At 35.7% G+C, this 15,635-nt stretch overlaps 2 protein-coding genes across 3 annotated transcripts in view; one reads left to right on the forward strand and one right to left on the reverse strand.

The window, feature by feature from the left end:
• Positions 1-1,094: 1,094 nt before the first annotated feature.
• On the reverse strand, positions 1,095-10,050 carry RpL24 (ribosomal protein L24). Its single transcript, XM_089236249.1, has 5 exons — positions 9,946-10,050; positions 9,764-9,839; positions 6,161-6,408; positions 3,713-3,776; positions 1,095-1,233 (listed from the first exon to the last, which is right to left on the reverse strand). Exons 1-5 carry the CDS (start codon positions 9,948-9,950, stop codon positions 1,156-1,158), a joined length of 471 nt encoding a protein of 156 aa, XP_089092375.1. The 5' UTR covers positions 9,951-10,050; the 3' UTR covers positions 1,095-1,155.
• A 969-nt stretch (positions 10,051-11,019) lies between these two features.
• The window catches only part of Cep97 (centrosomal protein 97kDa), a 34,377-nt gene continuing 29,761 nt past the window's right edge, over positions 11,020-15,635 (forward strand). For both annotated transcript variants that reach the window (XM_089236251.1, XM_089236250.1), the window contains exons 1-2: positions 11,020-11,086; positions 14,629-14,768. In XM_089236251.1, the coding sequence (XP_089092377.1) occupies positions 11,053-11,086; positions 14,629-14,768 (174 nt within the window). In that variant the 5' untranslated portion in view covers positions 11,020-11,052. The remainder of the gene's footprint in view (positions 11,087-14,628; positions 14,769-15,635) is intronic.

Genomic DNA, 15,635 nt, shown 5'->3' on the forward strand with positions numbered 1-15,635 from the left:
TTCAGGCATGTTGGTTCCCCTTGCTGTTTCTAGAAATGTCAGCTAATGCGGGGGAATTCAGTAAGCCTATCACCTTATAAGGTTGGGCCATGCTGGAAAGAACTGAGGATGATAGGCCAAAAAAACACCTATAAGCCTCTGATCCTGCTCGAAACTGTCTGCGGATTAGAGAGACCTAGGCTTTTTTGCCTGAGTCAGTCCCTCGTCACCAAACTGAGATTTCATAAATTTTATCAGGTAATCTTTCAAAGGTGATGTGCTATGTAAAACTTGGAACCAGTTTCTGGTATTTTTTTCCGGGAATTACGATACCATTGTTTTTCACCTATACACAAAATGTGCACCATAATTTCAAATGATGAATGTTAGTTACTGTCCAAGACCATGAAGTAGTAAATACAAAATTACTTTTTTTTTCAACCAGGTACAAGTTTTTAATCGCTACTCTACTTGTTGAACCCTCAAACTAAGGAAACAGAAAATTAATAAACCAAATGGTCCATATACACTCCAAAGCAGAATATACAGAAAACTATGACTTACAATGAATCTGCAGAACAATCTGGAAGAATTTTAATTAAGTAAAATGTAGAAAACATTGTTGTATGGGAATTTCTTCTGTAGAACATTTCCAGTCAGCAGAGGGTTCATTGCAGAACGATGCAAAACATTCTGCTTTGAAGCATATAAGAACACCCCTTCCCCCAAATAACCTTAAAAATGATACAATTTCTGCTTTGGCAGAATCACTAATTTCAATGTACTCCATTTGTATTATTTGGCAATATATCTGCAACTCCCTCCTCAATCAAAATCAATTGCACAAATTTTATCATTTGATTTTTAACAAATGTTAACATTTGTTGAGGGGGGAAAAAACAGAGGAAGTGGGAGCCCTGATATTATCAACACACATAAAGGCTAACTGTATTTACCAGGTTTTTATCAGTCAAACCCAACCCTGGGTATTGGGTTTGAGCCACCCTCATATTTCCAATACTGAAGTTCACATTAAAACAAAACATGCTGAAATATGAATTTATTCCAGCATAATACACATTACAAAATTCAAAATAAAACAGAAGATAAAAAAATGAGTTGGACGCATTTATACATTTAATTACTTTTAATATACAGGTCAATTTTTAAAAAAAGTTATCGTTTTCCTCCAACACGAGGTGCTTTGACCTGAACTGGTTTTGACGCTTTCTGCTTTTGCATGACTTTCTGTACCTATAACAACAAATGGCAACTTTGAGTACTCTGATACAATTATAACTTTTACAAAAACAAAAAAATACATTCATATAGACAAGAAAAAAATGTCTATCACAAAATTTTTTTATATCTAAGGAAAACAGCCAAATAGATAAGGAGTGAATTTGATGATAATTACGCACATGTGCATCTCATTAATTTTCAGTTCAAATGAATAAGTGTATTTCTACTTTCCAACATAGCCATAGGCTAGTTGGCAAAACTTTCTCATAATTTTTTTCCCGAAAGGAATTGGGATTGGTTTTGTTTTTTTTTACTATAAAAGCAACACCAAAATCTCAGCTGGGGGAGGGGGGGGGTATACCCATTCCCTGTGTATGCCAATGAACATAGCCATGTTCTTTGGGAGGAATATTAGTGATACTATGCTCCCTCCAAGATGTTATAACTAAATTTTATTAGTCCAATCCAGTGTTCGTCAATACACATATAGATGCATGATTTAAGCATCAAAATTCAATTTTACTCCCCCCCGAACTTTATATTGAGCGTGTTTTATATCTTTTATTTCACGTTTTTTTATTGTTTTTTTTTCTCTCGTTATTATTTATGCTGACAGATATGTATCTGATATTGTTTTATGGGCTTACAAGCTTGCTTAGCCCCTACATGTTTTGTACTGTGTTTAAAAATCTTAAATAAAGGAAAATATCTAAAAAAATATTCTTTCAAAAAAAAAAAATTTCCTTTCTCCCCCCCCCCCAATTATAAAAAATAATTCCCATCTTTTCCCAAAAACACCCCTCAAAATTTTTGAGAGTGAAATTACTCTCCAAAATTATATTTTTGGATAACACTTTTCCAATCTAATACACAGAAGAAAAATGCTTGATAAGGCACAAGACAATAATTATGCTCCAACATTCATTTGGTCTGGGTATTACATAGCTGCCAACTTTTGAAAATGAAAATTCGGGAGATTTTCGCGCAAACCCGTATTTTATGCTAAAACCACTCCCTAATAAATATAATAGGGATTTTTCCAAATAAAATAGGGATTTTCCAAATATAAAAGTTAGAGCGTAGGGAATAAAATACCTACTCAAAAACTGAAGTCAAATTAAAATAGGGATTTTACACACATGGAAGTTAAACCCTTGGGAATAAAATTCCTACGCAAAAAAACAAGTGAAATTGGAGGCCAAAACTTCAATGATGTAAAAATAAATAGTGTTCAATCAGAAACGCTGTGAACAAACATTCTGAGCGAATGACCCCAAAATCATCGGAAGATGAAGGAAAACACCGTCAATTTTTGAAGAACACTGACTTTTTGTGACACTTGCTTGATGTTTTTTTTTCACTTCACGACTGATGATGGCAGTCTTTCCATGACCGATGTTTATGTCCGTAACACAACTTGTACAAAAAGGAAAAGTCGGCCCTCTTCTGGAACGTTTGATGAAAGGAAATTCATCGGAATAAGTATCTTTAAAATTGATTAAATATGTTTTTGCTTATCAGTATTCGTGTTTTGTTATATGGCACGTTATAACAAAAGAAATTTTGACCACATGCGCGTGACTATAATCTTCAATTATTATCCAGGACTATTGGCTGCTAAGCCATTTCCCTGCACGATAAGACAAACAACTTTCTTGTTACCATCAGAGGGTTTGTAAAACTTCCTTAAAAAGGGAATTTCCCCATTTACGACGTGTGACGTCATTTCGAAAGGGAAAAAAAGATGCCCCACAAGAAATTCCTTAGGGATTGTTTTCATAAGCGGGGATTTTTTTTAATGAAGTAGGGAATTTTAAGGGACAACTAGGGATTTTTGTGATTTTCGTAAAAATTCGGGAGATTTAAGAACTTTTCGGGATGTCGAGCGATGAAGCTAAAATTCGGGAGATTCCCGAAAAAATCGGGAGACTTGGCAGCTATGGTATTAGTTTCTGCCCCCACAAAGGCCATAGAAATCTATCAGCACCATACTGCAACTTCATTGCCAATGTACACACTAAAAACTACTTTTCTGCCAAAACGCTATATATAACTATAATGCAGGGCTTGGAACAATTTTTTCCCGAAGAAAAAGGTCCAAACTAATGCTTCTGACATTTTCAGGGCATAGTGACCCACTTTCATGTCGGCAGATATGCTGCTACAAATACCAAACATTTTGTGCTGCTCTCAGCCTGCTGTTTAGTAACTATACAAAAATTAAAATTAATTACTAGAAAATTTTAGGCGCCAATACTAATTTTTTAGTAGCCAAGACGACCTGGTGCCTCGGGTTTGCCAGCCCTGCTTCAATGTATTGTTACTTTACGAACCACCCTCATGCATATATTTAATAAATATTCCTAATCTTCAAGACAACAAAATTCTATAAAAACAATATTTTTCAAATGCTAAGGAAGCATTCTAAAAAACACCTGGATCATTGAAAAGCATATGAATCATCCAAATGCTGTATTAATGAAAAATTTACCTTGGCAGGTGCAGCAGTGGCCTTTTTCTGTGCCTTGGCAGCTCGTTGCTTTTCCTTTGCCGCCCTAAAAAAAAGAAAAAATTTTATGTTACTTATACATCTAAGCTTTATTTTAAAAATAAAAGCACAATCAGTCACCATGAATTATTGACATCCTTCTCCCGGTTAATAGAGTCCAGATTGTTGCAGAACCTGGGTCATTACCAAGTTGAGGTGCATTGTTGGACCTCCTTCACCAGCAATTTCTGGTTTTTGACACAGTATAGTGTGTCGCAATACAATAGATTTTTCCAATGAATTGAGTTCTCTAGGACCCAGTCAAATTACAATAGTTACTTCACTATAGCACAGTATAAATTTTTTTATATTTTCATTCTTCACTTTCATCAGCCCATTCTAGACAGAAAATATATCAATCACCCTTCTCAGCTGAAATCACCCATTCTTGACTGAAAATATCACCCTTCTCAGCTGAAATCACCCATTCTTGACTGAAAATATCACCCTTCTCAGCTGATATCAGCTCACTAATTGATGATATATTGCCCATTCTCAACTGAATATTTTTACTTTTGAATTAATTTATTTGTTCACAGATGAACTATTTTATGATTGAAGAATTCATTTGCCCAATGAAAATATCAAATCATTTTTAACCGAAAATATGATATTTTTAAAATAAACATTGGATACATATATCGCGATTTATATCATAGTTTCCCAGATTTTTTGTTCCATCGCCCCTTCAATCAGAATTTTCTCTCTCATTGCTCTGAACTGTTGTCATTGCTGTTGATCCAGCTTATAACGTTTCTCCCATTTAGAACATTTTTCCACTTAGTACAATTTATTTTCGTGGTCCAAACAATAAGTAATTCTCATTAAGATTTCCCGTTTAAAGTGTTTCCTATTTACAACGTTTTTCCATGATAGTTTTTTTAAAAACGCTGTAAGCAGGATCCACTTTAATTAACAGTTGGAGGCACACATTTATATATTTACTAATAAATCAATCTATAAATTCCCTTCCGATTGATTTCACATTTCATTAATAAATCTTAGCACTTTCAATATCTTCTGATAAAATTTAAAGCAAATTACATTCTCTCAGACACTTTTTTTCTGACTCCCTATGCATACTTTGGTTTTCCTGGTAAAATTATAAATTATTTCATTTTCCCTCCCTCATGGTCCACCACTCTGATCTGTCGCCATTTAACTATCAAGCACATATTTTGACACACCCATGTAATGTAGAAGCAGTTATAAAGGGCGAATTCGGTGTCCCCGTCCCACCTCTAGCCCAGAGCCCAGGACACTAGACCTGCCTGTCCCTCCACCCTTCCAGTTGCGGCTCTGCATCTATTCTCAAAAATGGTAATGTGTGGGTTTTGAAGTTTAAGCGAAAAATGAAGTTTAACGCATACATATTTGTGCTCTTTCTTTCTCCTCCAACACTGCACCATCACTTAACAATACATTGATTCATTGTGGTGATGGTGCTCAGAGTGGAGATGTGTGAATGGCAGTGCTTAGCATTGCGTAATTCTTATACTGAATGATGGCCTTCACCCAGGCACAGAGCAGATAAGTGTCCAAGGCGGGTGGGGCGATTAGACAAATCAAGATAAAACCTAACCAACCAAATATTTTAAGAGTCAAGCTCAATTTGCCCCAGCTATTAATCACACAAAGAAAATTTCAGGGGTGCCAATATAAATTTTTTAGTTTCCATGAACGCATCGCATGAGAATTTTCTTGAACACACACACTCTGTAATAAGATATTAGTTTATTATATATATAAGTGTTACTCTATAGCCGATAAACCCTGAGAAAAATTCAGAAAACAATTAAGACATACAAATTGTGCATTTTCTTCAGAAAAACAATGAGTAGATAATTTTTTTTAAATAGCAGAAACTGTTTTTTTTCTCTGAAGAGAGATGAGTTTTCCCAAGGTGAAAAAAACGTGTTCTTATCATGGCTATAAAAACCACTACTGGTAAAAACAATCAGCAGTAAACACTGTGCTAACCCTGCTGAATTGATTCTGGTTGTTTGGTGAATTTTACCCCCCCCCCCCCCAGAAATGAAAAATTTTTCTGATTTGATGCAATGGCAAAAATTTACATCACGTGAAGGGTCTGGAAAACAAATGTATGAAATACACAGATCCAGGGTTATTAACTTGCTGCTCATCAGATATTTGGAACACGCCATTCATTAGGCCCAAAGCAGAATGTTTTGCATTGTTCTGCAGTGATAGTTCCAATAATACTGTTTTCTACATTGTTCTTAAAATTCTTCCAGATTGTTCTGCAGTAGCATTGATTGCTCTGCAATGTACGTCACAGATTACGGCGTATTCTGCTTTGGGGTCATTAACATAAAATATCAGACATTATCAAAATGCAAAACATGTCTTTAAAAAACATTTTTAACACACCTTACAGCTTGATCTCTCTGGGCTTTTCTGACCTCAGGCTTCATATTCCGTTTGGCCATGATGTCACTCAAGCTGGCACCTACGATAGCCCTTTGAAATTTGGCAGTACGACGGGTCCTTTTCTTACTCGTCTCTTCTTCGATACCCTTCTTATGCTTCCTCCTGTAGAGAACAGTCCAGGTGATTTTCCTTGGATTCCTCTTCATCAGGTGAGAAGCTTCACATTTTGCATTCAAAAATTGGAACACCTGAAAGAAAAAAGGGTCAGCAAATATCAGCATTTGTTTTATCACATTACGTCAGGATGATTTTACATTCACAGGGGTGTATCTAGAATTTTTTACAGGGCTGTTTTTGTGAAAACGATTCATAATTTTATGCAAAGCGAAACAATCTAGTTAACTTTGTACAAAAAAAAATTAAATTTCAAATTAATGGTTTCGTTAATCTGTATTTTGTGAAAGTACTATTTTTCGGATTCTAAATTTTCTGAAGGGTCTAGGAAACGAGCCCAAATTTCTGCTTAACAGAGCTGATTTAAGAAAAGCACCAAAAGAACAGAGGAAGAAAACCTGTCTATCCCGATACTTTAAGGGCATAGAAAATTTTTTGGTTATAGATAGGTTATCATTGTAGACAGTTTAAGCATTTGCGCTATATCCTTTCAAACAAGAATTCTGCGGGAACCGAAGAAAATATTGTTACGCAGTATCATTACACGCACGTTTCACTGCATTAGGAATTGACTCAAACGATAGTTAATAAATTTCTGTAGATGTGAAATGGCCCTATTCAGTTCACGAGGCGTCTTGTCCCGAGCACTGGACCAGGAAGGGTACAGAGTTTACTCTTTCCCATTCAAAAAAATTGTGAGAGGATGCCATAATGATACATGCTTAAGACCATTGGCGTACACAAAAGGGGGTTTTGGGATTCTAATCCCCCTAAAGCCGAGATTATAGTGTTATTTTGCAGGAAAAACTTTAAAACCCCCTTCAAAAAATTGAAACCCCTTGAAAAAAAAAATGCTGCATATGCCTATGCCTCAGACCACTGGTCGGCAAACTGCGACTCGCAAACCACATGAGGCTCTTTGGCCCCTAGAGTGTGACTCTTCCACAAAATACCACCCACGGGAGCACGAAAACTCCTGATTTTTGAAAAATCATGTTTAGACCAGGGCTGTCTTAAGAACATGATGAGGCCCCGGGCCAAGTGATTTTTCTGAGGCCCTAACCGACAAAATTTTGAAAACTTAAACCAGTTAACCAGTTCTAATTTCTCTGAGGGGCCCACGTGGGCCCCATGCGTTTAGACGGCACTGATTGAGACACATTTTGGCCATTTTGTTCTTGCTCCTTTCCCTTCTCTCATGAGTAATCTTTTTCGCAGGCTCTTGCCAAAAGCCTGACACTGCTGTCATGTGACACTTCCGCAACCAATCAGATGAGTCGAAACTAAAAAGTTCTGAAAAAACTTATCGAAAACAAGGCACTTAAGGTACTGGAGAACAGATAGATGCAAAAGATGAGCCATAAAGCAGAATGTTTTCCATTGTTCTGCAATGAGCCCTCGACTGACTGGAAATATTCTGCAGTTCCCATAATAGTGTTTTCCACATTTTTCTTAAAATTCTTCCCGATTGTTCTGCAATAGCACTGATTGTTCTGTGACGTACGTCGCAGACTTCAGCATATTCTGCTTTGGGGAAGAAGAGTCTCCTCTCAGAACAAGGGGGGAAGGCATGCAATGTTTTCCATACAAAAGGAACGTCAAGTTCTACCCGGCCAGATCATAGAAGACAACGCTCCTGGGCCACCACCTCTCATGATGACTCTCCTGTGCCCACCTCTCTCCATCCCCATAAAACATCGGTCATATACAAGACGAGTGTGAATGGGAAAGTCTAAAGGGGGTTGACCTCAGCGAACGTACCTCAATCAGATCGAGGACGTGTTTTTAGCAAAAGCCAGCTAAGGAGTACCCTAATTAAGTTAATAATAATGTACCTACCTATATAGTTTAAGTTTTAAAAAAATTGGCTCTCAAAAGAAATTTCAATAGCTGTACTGTTGATGTTTGGCTGTGTTGACTAATGAGTTTGTCACCCACTGCCCCAGACTAATAAAGTAAAATTTAATTTCTAGCTGAAGCTGTACTTGAGTGATCCGGAAGCATACCCTTGATCTAAAACATGTTTCCACACAAAGGAAGATGGCATTGGCAACATACAGTCGGGCCCCCGTATTTGCGGTTTTCTTTCCTTCATTGAATTTTTTTGACAGCACTCAGCAATCGTCATTCTCGTGTTTTGTTTACAAAATTTGAGTTGTGCTTGTTTAGGATAGTTCGTTCTTCTAGTGCCACTGATAATGCTTTGAAAAGGTAAATATAAGTGAAAACTTGACAAGAAAAATTTAATATATTGACTATGCTTGGTGTAAGTAAAACAATACCTGCTATGGTCCACTATTACAGAATCAACAAATCTACGGGGAGATATATCAGGAAAAAGAAATCTGAAATTTGTTAAGCCGTATCTGTAGCTGCAGTCGAAACCATGCAGCGCCTACGGATCTGTTTCTCGTACCGAAAATGCTGTTTTTTGTGAATACAAGACTGGCACAAAAAAGGTATTCCAATTGATTGTAATATTAAAACAGAAAAGGCGAAAAATTTTACTCTTCTAAAAGGAAATAGCTGGTGAAACGTCTATTTATTTCATCATAATTTTATACAAGTGAAGGTTGTTTCATAGGTATAAGAGACGATTCGGATTCCGCAATGTAAAAACCACTGGCGATCAAGCCACTGCCGACCAGGAGGCAGCTAGAAAATTTCCAAAGACTTTGTAGAAAATTATTAAAGAGAAGGGTTATGCACCTCAGCAGGTGTTTAACGCTGACGAAACTACACTATTTCGGAAGAAAATGCCGCAAAGGAGTTAAGCAAGAGAAAAGCGGTTTAAACTGTTTCGTTCCGGAAGTTAAGAGGTACCTTGGGAGTAGATACATGAGATTCAAAGTTCTTTTGATACTAGATTGACCGAGGAGGAATTAATGTGCCAACTGTGTTTCAACAATATCAAAAACTCACAAAATGGTATATCATGTATTAGGAATCAACACAAATCCACAGTATAATAGTTACACATTCGTGATAATGCAAAATGGTCCTACCCAGTTCATGGCACGCGGAAAAATACAACTTCAAACGAGTCCATGGCCATTTGTTAGCAGGGGTTAAAATGTGACAACTCCTTGCTGTAGATGGCTTATACAGGGAGCTTGCCTATAAGAGCATTATACGCTCATTTACTTACTTATTTTTTTTCTGAAGGGCCTCCCCCACCTGGTTATAAATACCTGCCCATAAATTTACCTTTTATTTTAAAAATACGTAACCCTATCTCATTTTTACGAGTTTTCTATGGCCCTCACTATACAACAAACCACACAGAGGTAGAGCTCATCGGCCTAGGGCGATTGATCATTAGTATATAGAGCGCAAGGATCCACTGCTTCAGATTGTTTCCAGTGCTCGAACAAAAATTATGCGCATCAAATAAACAACAGGAATGAAAAATTGAAAATTATTGCTTACTTTCCCGTCTGTTTTGATCATCCGTTTCCCATGACCAGGGTAAATTTTGTACCCGCTGAACGCGCAAAGTTCGATCCTGAAAAACAAGAAAATAACTTCAAATTCATATAAATTATAAATTTCATCGCCAAAATCTCTAATTGAGATGGATTGAAAAAGATTGAAATTAATAAATGTTTTACTTCATCTTGTATTGCTTTTTGGCTTCCTTCCCTAGTTAAACAGGTAGCTCTCGTTGCCACTTAGGAAACAACAAAAAAGACAACTGACAGAAGTGTGTGCGTTCAGGGCATGACCATGGAGATGCAGAAAGACCTGGGTAATGATATCGAGTCTCAGAGCTGCGAAAAATTTGTATCGGAAATTTTTAAAATGGAATAAATGTTTTAATACATGTGTAAAATGTAATGTTTAATGTGTAGGTGTATAATATAGTATATATTCATAACACAAATTAAACATAATAAACGAAACCATCATGTTTTAGAAGATCGGATTTATAATCTATATGACCATATATCCTGCATTTCCTAGGACATTTCTGTATTTTTGCATAATTTTGGACATCCCGACTTTCTTTTATGAAATTTTTTTCCCTTTTCTCGTGAAACTACGCTTTTTTACATATTTTTATGCACTAAAATTTACAGAAGTCCTATCTTTCCAGCCATTGATGATTTTTCAATAATTTTTTAGTGATTGTTAGCAACTTTGCTCATTTTTGGCATCTTTTTGGCGATTTACAATCTTGTATTTTTCCTGGAAAAAATATGATCAGCACATCAGAACTTTACATCCATGAAAAAGCAGCAAACGTTGGCATCAAAGCGTATTAATAACTACCTATAATTCCCGGCGCTGCCCGGGTTTTCTTGAATGAGGCTTTTTGTATCACGTGATATCTTCCTCTTTCTTTGAGGGACATGAAAACCGTGTCTAAATTAACCAATATGGCGACTTCCTGCGCGACTTCATGAAATAAACAAATCTAGATTTAAAGAAACGTGGAAATGAATATATATATGTTTTCCCCCTTTTTTAAGGGTCGCTCAGTATTTCAATCCCCCCCCCCTGAACTTAATAATAATAATAATAGAGTCCAAAGATAATTGGAATAGTTCTAAGTATATAAAATTTAGCATGTGGACAAAAAATGTTTATCAGTGTCAAATTTTTTTTCCTATATTAGTTGCGCCATCTTTAAATGCTTTCACCTAAATTTTTTTTTTATCCAATGAGAATAACATTAACCGTGAGAAAAATTTGTCAACCGTAAATCAGTGCAGTCGATGGCTGGCGGTTGTTTAAATATGGCGGCCAGTGGTTAGTATACAAATTATTTCCTTTTAATTTCTTTCAAAAATGCTTAATTCCTTTGAGAAAAACCACAAAAATTATTAAAATAAAGTGTAAATTTTGTTGCCGAGTAAAACTATACAAAATATCACGGAATTATGCTTCTTAAAGTCGTTTAGATCTCGAGGTTGTGTTCTGTTTTGACGAATTTCCGTGACTTACGCCACTGAATGTCAAATCCAGTGGCGACGGAAACGGATGTACTATGGGTGCTCCAGCGCCCACGATAATTTGTGGCATGGATCCGAGCACCCTCGCAATTGATTCACAAATCAAAATTTCCTACTTAAAGCTCAAGACTAGCACCCACGAGTTTGAAAACACTTCCGACGCCACTGAATGTCAAATCAGCTTTAATTTTCAGCTTTGGGCTGTTTTTTTTTAAAAATGCCTCATAAAATTCGAGAACAGCTTTAACATAACCTCTACTTGGCGACTTTCTTTTTCGCCGCCAAACACGTTAGATGAAAAGTCACTAAGTCCCTTACTGACGCTGTGGACGCCAAAAAATCACCAGCATTGAAAATCAACACGCATAATAATAAAAAATATCACCTTCTAAACAAAACATGAGAAATATGACACAAATAAGCGCTGGATTTTAATAATTCCCCAGCTAAAAGTGAGAGCAACTTTTATGGGTTGCATATACAGTCAAATCCCATTACAACGAACTCTCTCTCCAAGAGACTGGAGAAATCCTTTATTATAACGAAACTTCTTTATAAAGCAACCCCAGGTTTTTATGGGATCCCTTTATACAGAAAGAATTCCGCACCATTCCTATGTGAACATCGAGAGGATTAGAAAAGTGTTCGTTAAAATTATATTTTCTTTGTTATAACAATATTTGTTAAATTGGGCTCGACTGTATGTGCTATAAATGATAACAGAAAGTGGGGAAAGGGTACAACCTAACCTGACTTGTAGATGGGAGAAGGAAATAAAAAAAGTGATGAAATGGAACCACTCTTTCAAATTTTAAAAGATGTCAAACAAACAAATGGGGGAACCTGTTTAAAAACCCCTTGGAACTAGCGCCACCTGCATACAAAAAAGCAAGAGATACTGTAACCCAGCACCATTATGTCTACCTTGGTGACTTAGGCCTATTGCTGGAAAAAAATTGCTAAGTGAAGCGGTGAATTATGCTGGAACAGCTTCAGTATAAGAGACACGCCAACCTGGTGACTTTTTTCCAACGATAAGTCGCCGGCATGCTGTGTTCTACGTTGCCATTGTTTTTCTGGGTTGTCGTTCTAGAATGTTCTTTCTGTCAAAAACTACAGCCAGTGGCACTGGTTGTTGTTTTCCCCCTACTCCTAGCACGTCTGTTCTGAAGCTGTTCCATTATACCAAAGCTATTTCTCCTCTCTATTACTCTGTTGCACTCTATTATTCTGGTTGTACATTACTTCTGGTAAAACTCAGTGTCACTGTTGTGTTATTACAGAACTAAACTTAGTTATAGTAGATTCTATCATTTGAGAACGTTACTTTTTCTTCAAATGTAACCTTTCATGCTTCCAGTACACTCTTGAAATTCTTGTACGCAAGTTTGAAATGTGTAGGAAGAGAATATACCCGCCTAAATATCCATATTAAGCGTGCACATCCATGTGTGCACGCTTAAATTGACAATAATTTGGTTTTTATATTTTTTTGGTAACCCGGTGGGTTAGGGCAGGGGTTCTCAAACAGTGCACTGCCTACCTTTGTGGTTAATTTTCCATAAGTGTGGTCGGCAACTTTTTTTTGTGCCAAAATTGCCAACCTTGATAGCTGATACAGTGTTTGCTAGTTTTGACAACTCATTATCAAATGGCATTAATTAACTGCATATTTTGCTAACTCAAAATTTTTTGTGTATAATTTTTTTCATATTTTACCGCATTACCCTCATATTATTGGTATTTCCCGATTGATCATCATGCATTATCGCATATTACATTAATTTCATGTAGTAAATTAAATTTTGGTTTTGCGGCAGATTGATTGGTGTGAAAAAATAGTAGCCACATTGGCGGTGACCACACTTATGGAAAATTAACTGCCTTTGTCAGGTGCGCCGCAGAATGGTGGCCCTTACAAAGGTTTTTCAAAGAGATTCTTTGTTGAACGGCTCTGGGGTGGAAAAAGCACCAGAATTATGGCATATTTCTACCTCAGTCACATGTTATCTTTTATTTATTGCTATTTAATTGCCAAAGTTAATGTAATGGCCAACTAACACCCAATACTTCACATTAACCGTGCATGCCCTCTAGAAACATATCACTTCATCACACACAAACTTCGGCCACATTGCTATACTGTAATTTACTGCCATTAACGAGTTGGGATGAAAATGAACGTGCCATTTATTAGTGGTTGCCTCAAGCTCGTCAGAGAAAATTTCTTATCTATAATCTTCCTCCAGTTCAAACCTGGGACCTGATATCAACCTTCACAGTGGTAGACAAGCATCTTACCACCACAGCGCTTGGTGCTTGTAAAAACATTTTGAAGATGCTAGTGCCTCCATAAATGCTTTAGAGCTGTGCTTACTATTGAATGCGTAGAAAACTTACACATTCGAAGATGATGTCACTCTACTTTTACTTACAATAGCTCTTCCTGAATTCATCCTCATAACAGCCAGTTGTCCAAACCTTTGTATAAACAGTGAAAGACACCTTCATTTCAGTTGCCATCTGCTAGCAAATATCAGTTTTTATGATCTATTAGCTGGGTTATGATCTAGATCTGACTGTCCATTGTACAGTCTCATTCAACTGGACTTGACAAATCCCAGTAACCAGGTTGCCACAACAACTAAAAAAATAGGTATTTGCGTCTGAAATTTTCCTTGTATAGTTACTGCATTAGAGTCAGAGAACAGTAAAAAATGTTTAAAATTTATATCAGCCTATCTGCTATGCTAGAAAATATGCCACAGATTTAACATTCTTGTCATCATTCCAGGGTTTAAGCTATGGTCGCATGCGAAAGAAGTGGTAGCCATTTTTACAAAAATGCGTACAGGAGGTATGGAACAAATAGACATCCAACCATCAATCATTACATTAGCATTATAGATTTTGCTAAAGCTTTTCTCCCCATTTTCGTTTTTTTACAAAAGGAATTTTTTATCTAGCTTAAACCCTGCATCATTACAGTATATATTTATCCTTAATCGCAAAAGTCGAATTTCCCACACAAAATGCATTGCATTTCATGTAAATATACATTGTTTCAAATCGAAATCAGTTGATATAACTGGAAATTCTGATTAAGGAAATTTCAAAAGGTTTTCAAAAAAAACAATCTACAGTCGAATCGTCAATATTTAAAAAACATTTTACATTCATTTAAAAATGATTTTTTTATGAAAATATTTTATTTAATATAAAATTTGTCTTTTTCCCCTCATGCTGTAGATTAAAAATTTATATTTATGAAATATGCTTGGATTTGATTACCAAAAGTTATTCCACAATAGTAAATGAGCCACACTATATTTATTTTAGAGAAAACAATACTCGATCTGTCAGCTGCAAAATTGAAGAAACTTGATAAAAGAGATGGTGTTGGTATCAAGCATCTCATTCTTGACAACAACGAGCTTACAAAGTTGGACAACATGGAGTGTTTCCCAGACCTGGAAAAGGTATTTATTGCATATACCAGGCTTAGATTTTTGCCGGGACAGTAACAAAAAGTGGAAAACTAGGCAAAAATCAAAAAAAAAAAATTGGAAACAATATTACATGATGAATGTGTAATTAACAATCATTGGAACTACAATTTTGGTGGATACAGTTTTTTGCTATTTATTTTCTTCTATATTTCTATTAATATTGAAGTCAATAATATTAATAATATCAATTTCTAGAACATTTCATTTAAGTGATGTGTATTTTGAGCATTGTTTTTAACAAGTTCATTTCCCTTAACAACAATAATGGAAGAACACTAGATGCCAAAAAAACATCTGATTTTCATTCTCAATTGTTCTTTTAGTGCATAAACATATTCACAAAGTTTGTTAAACAGTTCTTATATGAAGTGGCAAATTTAAATTTTAAATTGTGCTACTTTTTTTACATGCTTTCATCCTGGCTGTAATTTTTACCTTGTGTATAGCTAAATTTCCCAATTTTCCCATCTCTTTTTATAATTCTTGGAAATAGTCCTTATCTCATCCAATGTTAAAATAACAAGCTATTATGTTGTACAACTATCTAATGTTTGCTTTTAATTTAAGAGGTGCCAAAATTGACAAAAATCAGCATAAATGCTGGAAATCAAAATACTGTATTCTTAGTCAATGATGGTATTTTTTTAGATATTACCTACTTTGGAATATTTAAATAATTTCTAATATTCTTCTTTGACCCTTATCAAACTAATGAAATGAGAGCAAATTTTTTACTCTCTCATTTCTCTGTCATACAACTAATATCAATTTATGTTGTTGAGCTTTATTAAAGAAAGATGTGTGTGTGCTTTATTAAGAATTTCTTTTCAAGCTATT

Source organism: Pholcus phalangioides, unplaced genomic scaffold (genome assembly GCF_987345545.1).
Source record: "Pholcus phalangioides strain wild (caught in Gottingen) unplaced genomic scaffold, Ppha-v1.0 ptg000009l_1, whole genome shotgun sequence".
Lineage (NCBI taxonomy): Eukaryota > Metazoa > Arthropoda > Arachnida > Araneae > Pholcidae > Pholcus > Pholcus phalangioides.